This window comes from Dreissena polymorpha, chromosome 12 (genome assembly GCF_020536995.1).
Source record: "Dreissena polymorpha isolate Duluth1 chromosome 12, UMN_Dpol_1.0, whole genome shotgun sequence".
NCBI classification, from domain to species: Eukaryota; Metazoa; Mollusca; class Bivalvia; order Myida; family Dreissenidae; genus Dreissena; species Dreissena polymorpha.
This window is the reverse complement of record NC_068366.1, coordinates 74,240,178-74,246,436: the sequence shown is the minus strand read 5'-3', so window position 1 is coordinate 74,246,436 and position 6,259 is coordinate 74,240,178. Positions and strand designations below refer to the sequence as shown.

The window sequence follows — 6,259 nt, the reverse complement described above, 5'->3', positions numbered from 1 at the left end:
TTCTTGAAATATAAATATATTAATCATAACATTTCGGCTTATATCGTGTGTGGGTTTAAAAATATTTAGTAAGGCAATGTAAATAAATTTCGTTTAAATATAATTATATAGAACACAATCGTGAAGCGGGTTGTTTTGAATGGTGGACTTGTCACAACTTGACAGATTCGAAAATGTGTATTGGTTGATACACAATCAATAGAAACATAAGCATAGCCTATTGTAATCATGTATTAATCGTGTAGTGGATGGAATTGTATACATGTTGTGTATCTGTTTTGCTGATTTAGTTAACATAGTAAATTATAAGATCATGAATTCGATCTCCGTTCGCATACACACAGACAATAATTATCAGAATTGACGTGCTACATATATCGAATAGTTTATATATCTACATAAATATTCATTTGGTTAAAATGGCTGACGAACTTTTCTCTAAGCGTATTCCTGTGGTTTTCAAATCACAAGACAGAGAAGACAGGTATTATTGCAATACTTTTGTAATATTTGTTCAATTTGTTTATTTTATTAGTGAGACTCCGTAATTATTTTCTTGATTATCCCCACGCTTTTTGAAAAAAAGGTGGGGATATTGTGGTGATCTCCGCCGTCCGTCCGTCTGTCCGTCCGTCTGTCCGTCCGTCTGTCCGTCCGTCCTGGCCACTATCTCCTCCTACACTAAAAGCACTAGAACCTTGAAATTTACACACATGGTAGCTATGAGCATATGTGCGACCCTGCACTATTTGGAATTTTGATCTGACCCCTGGGTCAAAAGTTATAGGGGTTGGGGTGGGGCCGCGTCAGAAATTATCACTCATTTTTTTAGGTTATTTTACATTTACTTCTTTATTTCTACACCGATTCACTTCAAATTGATACTGGACCTCACCTATGACAATACGGTCAATCTCAACCATGCATGGCCCCATTCCCAACCCTGGGGCGCCCCGCCCACATAGGCCACACCCACCAAAAATTTCCATTTACTATAATTTTTTCATTTCTACACGGATTCACTTCAAATTGATACTGAACTTTTGTTATGACATTAGGGTCAATCTCAACTATGCATGGCCCCAATCCCAACCCTGGGGCGCCCGCCCACATAGGCCACACCCACCAAAAAATTCCATTTACTATAATTTTTTCATTTCTACACGGATTCACTTCAAATTGATACTGAACTTCTCTTATGACATTAGGGTCAATCTCAACTATGCATGGCCCCATAACCAACCCTGGGGCCCCGCCCACATAGACCACACCCACCCAAAATTGCCTTTACTATAATTTCTTCATTTCTACACCGATTCACTTCAAATTGATATTGAACTTCTCTTATGACAATACAGTCAATCTCAACTATGCATGGCCCCATTACCAACCCTGGGGCGCCCCGCCCACATAGACCACACCCACCCAAAATTGCCTTTTACTATAATTTCTTCATTTCTACACCGATTCACTTCAAATTGATACTGAACCTCTCTTATGACAATACGGTCAATCTCAACTATGCATGGCCCCATTACCAACCCTGGGGCGCCCTGCCCACATATGTCACACCCACCCAAAATTGCCTTTTACTATAACTTCTTCATTTCTACACCAATTCACTTCTAATTGATGATGAACTTCTCTTATGACAATACGGTCAATCTCAGCTATGCATGGCCCCATTACCAACCCTGGGGCACACCTAGGTCAAACATTCGGCGTGGGGATACGCGTCGGCCTCTGCCGCGCCATTTCTAGTTTTAATTGATTCTAATTATTTTACTGGTACAGAAACTGAAAAAGTAACATATTGAAACAAAATGTTAAATGACAAAATGACTTGAGTAATGTATTTTTGTAATAGAATATTGAGCAAATGTAAATAAAATAGAGAATTATGAAAAAACGAATGTATCCAACATGCATAATGTATACATGGAAAATTACCAAACATACATGTATAAATGGCTCATATCACCCATATTATCAAAACTGGTCTATATACCCTGGCAATTAATAAAATAAACATTTCTTTAAACTGGATGACGTTCGATACACATAAAATAGTAACAATTAAGACTAGTCAGCAAAATACAACAGTATATAGTCATACAATACACACAAAATAGAAACAAGTAAGACAAGTCAGCAAAATTCAACATAGTAGTCATACGATACACAAAAAATAGTAACAAGTAAGACTAGTCAGCAAAATACAACAAAGTAGTCATACAATACACAAAAATTAGTAACAAGTAAGACTAGTCATCAAAATACACCATAGTAGTCATACGATACACACACAATAGTAACAAGTAAGACTAGTCAGCAAAATAAAACATAGTCATATGATACACACAAAATAGTAACAAGTAACCAGTTCCTTAAATAAATGAAAGAAAAAATTTCCTTTAATCAAAGTTTTATTTTAACATTCTATTCAACCAAACTGGAACAATTAAAGTATTTGTTAATAACTTGTTATCCCCACGCTTTTTGAAAAAAAGGTGGGGATATTGTGGTTATCTCCGCCGTCCGTCTGTCTGTCTGTCTGTCTGTCTGTCCGTCCGTCCTGGCCACTATCTCCTCCTACACTAAAAGCACTAGAACCTTGAAACTTACACACATGGTAGCTATGAGCATATGTGCGACCCTGCACTATTTGGAATTTTGATCTGACCCCTGGGTCAAAAGTTATAGCGGTTGGGGTGGGGCCGCGTCAGAAATTATCACTCATTTTTTTAGGTTATTTTACATTTACTTCTTTATTTCTACACCGATTCACTTCAAATTGATACTGGACCTCTCTTATGACAATACGGTCAATCTCAACCATGCATGGCCCCATTCCCAACCCTGGGGCGCCCCGCCCACATAGGCCACACCCACCAAAAATTTCCACTTACTATAATGTTTTCATTTCTACACGGATTCACTTCAAATTGATACTGAACTTTTGTTATGACATTAGGGTCAATCTCAACTATGCATGGCCCCAATCCCAACCCTGGGGCGCCCGCCCACATAGGCCACACCCACCAAAAAATTCCATTTACTATAATTTTTTCATTTCTACACGGATTCACTTCAAATTGATACTGAACTTCTCTTATGACATTAGGTTCAATCTCAACTATGCATGGCCCCATAACCAACCCTGGGGCCCCGCCCACATAGACCACACCCACCCAAAATTGCCTTTACTATAATTTCTTCATTTCTACACCGATTCACTTCAAATTGATATTGAACTTCTCTTATGACAATACAGTCAATCTCAACTATGCATGGCCCCATTACCAACCCTGAGGCGCCCCGCCCACATAGACCACACCCACCCAAAATTGCCTTTTACTATAATTTCTTCATTTCTACACCGATTCACTTCAAATTGATACTGAACCTCTCTTATGACAATACGGTCAATCTCAACTATGCATGGCCCCATTACCAACCCTGGGGCCCCGCCCACATAGACCACACCCGCCCAAAATTGCCTTTTACTATAATTTCTTCATTTCTACACCGATTCACTTCAAATTGATACTGAACTTCTCTTATGACAATACGGTCAATCTCAACTATGCATGGCACAATTACCAACCCTGGGGCGCCCTGCCCACATATGTCACACCCACCCAAAATTGCCTTTTACTATAACTTCTTCATTTCTACACCAATTCACTTCTAATTGATGATGAACTTCTCTTATGACAATACGGTCAATCTCAGCTATGCATGGCCCCATTACCAACCCTGGGGCACACCTAGGTCAAACATTCGGCGTGGGGATACGCGTCGGCCTCTGCCGCGCCATTTCTAGTTACTTCTAACTTAACTGAAAATGTAAAACAATATACTTATGTATTACTCATTCCAACATTTTTATTCTAATGATGTAAAACATATTTATATTTACCAAAACTAACAAATGTAAAACAAATTATGTAAACAGTCTTTATAATTCTACTGGTACAGCAACTAAAAAATTAACATTTTAAAATAAACTGTTTAATGACAAATCGACTTGAGTTTTCTTTTAAAAAAAAGACAAATTAAAATGATTATAACACGAATATATTGAAAAGTAACAAATACACAATTTAAGCTATTTAGGTAATAAAGGCTAAACATAATATAAAAAAAAACACTGCTTCCATCGGTATGCATAAAAGTTGTGTAAAATAATTAATTACAAGTTCAAAGAGACCTTTTATTAACATAATAAATGATTCCAGTAGAAGACTTAATTCACAGGTTAAACAAACGAGTTATAATAAATTGCGATGCTTCATCACGTTTCATGTCCGCCCTTGCTTTTCTGCCACTGTCACGATCAGAGGCTGTTTGAAACCATTCTCTGCACTCAATTTCAACTCCTGCAGCACTTCAAGGAACCCATGACAGCTTCTGAAAATGGTTATGCAATGTAGGCTCATATTATTAGGATATTCATTTTATGTTCAAACAGAGTTGCAAGAATTAACGATACTGGGCAGTTTAACCAATGACATTTTTTAACACTTTTTATATTACAATGAAGACTATTGCCAGATGTAATTTTGTATATATAAATATTTAGAACTGTGACCAAGTCTTTTTACACATCCCTTGACAACTTATTGTGCCGGCAACAGACAATCGAGGTTCTTCAAAAGCATCCTTTCGTGTCTCTCCATGCCTGTTATACGGTTTGGCGCCCACATTTGACATGCAATGAAATAAAACAAACATTATAAAGTCGCGAAAACATGTGACATTCAATGAAAGAAAACAATTTCGGAAAAACAGCTTTAACAAACATTATTAAATCTTGTGGATAAACAATTAAAATTTATTGTAACCTGAATAGCTAAAAATGTTCACGGCAGAATGTTTTTACCTTGATAATTTCGAAATAATTCAATGCAGCTATCTCGATCCCGCCTGGATCTTCTCTGCACATGTAAAATGTCAAGGGAAACAACCGCGGTGATTTCTTTTGACAACTGTTACTCTTCCTGGACACACCATTGCAATTTTATTTGATACAAAGTATCATTCAAGCTTTTTAAAACAGATATATATAATTAAATTAAATGCAACAAGTAATTAAAACGAACATAATCAAAGTAACCTTTTCTTTTGAGTGTTAATTATGATATCGGGCCTATGTTAGGCCGATATCATACTTTAAACTGACGATGTTTTTAACAACGGGCCGACATAAACGTCGGCCCGATGTCGGCCCAACATCGGCAAACCTCTGCCGATATGCCATCATTTAGCCAATATTGGGCCGATATGGGCATGTTTGTTGGGTATCCCATACTTTATAGAAACTGAAAGAAATGCAACTGGTGTAATGTTTGCTTTATTTATGATTATTTATGTCCAGATCCTTAGAATGATGATTAATACACAAGGCCCAATAGGGATTCATTGTTAAATCAGTTATTCACTACCGCTATAAAAGAGCAAATATTAATAACAGGAATACAAGCCTACAAAATACAGCCAGCTTCTATTCCATGAGGCGGGTAGTAGACAGGGCTTATCAGGTATCATTGACCATTACAATCGGATTATGCAAAAATAAAGTCATTTTAAAGATTTTGTTTAAAATTGAACATTCAATAGCCTAGATAATCCTTTATTATTTAATCTCCAGCCCCATGTAATTTATTATATTCCTGTAAATTGGCACATGCCTTTTGTCACAATATAAATACAGTGTAGTGACCTTTTAACAGTTTACTCTTATTATGTGAGATCAATACACTGTTTACTGATTGGTCAGCAGCTATAATGGTGCCAGATACCAGCTAGGCCTTTTCCTAGCGTATCTACGGGTCTGTGAAACGGACCCATTTCCAAAGTGAAATTGCAAAAAATCACCCCACATTATATCTTAATTTTATTTCAATAACAAAGTATATAATATGATTTTATTCTTCAAATTTGAATTATTTATAATTATAAAGAGTAATATCAAATTTGTCCTAAATAAGTGGACTTTTTGTGTGAAAAAATCCCGAACCCAAAAAATTGCATTTTTTCCCAAAATGGCCAGGAAAACAACAGGATACTGATAATTAATGGTGGACACAGAATACAATACCCTATGGAGTTATCAGAATGTTTATGTCCCCCAGTTTATACTGAGGGACGTATTGTTTTTGCCCTGTCTGTTTGTTGGTGTGTTGGTTTGTTTGCATCAAACTTTAACATTTGCCATAACTTTTGCAATATTGAAGACAGCTACTTGATATTTGAC

At 36.6% G+C, this 6,259-nt stretch overlaps 1 protein-coding gene across 1 annotated transcript in view; it reads left to right on the top strand.

Moving 5' to 3' along the window:
• Positions 1–96: 96 nt before the first annotated feature.
• Positions 97–6,259, top strand: part of LOC127852776 (spindle assembly abnormal protein 6 homolog) — a 57,490-nt gene continuing 51,327 nt past the window's right edge. The window contains exon 1 of the mRNA XM_052386731.1: positions 97–484. Within this exon, the coding sequence (XP_052242691.1) occupies positions 420–484 (65 nt within the window). The 5' untranslated portion in view covers positions 97–419. The remainder of the gene's footprint in view (positions 485–6,259) is intronic.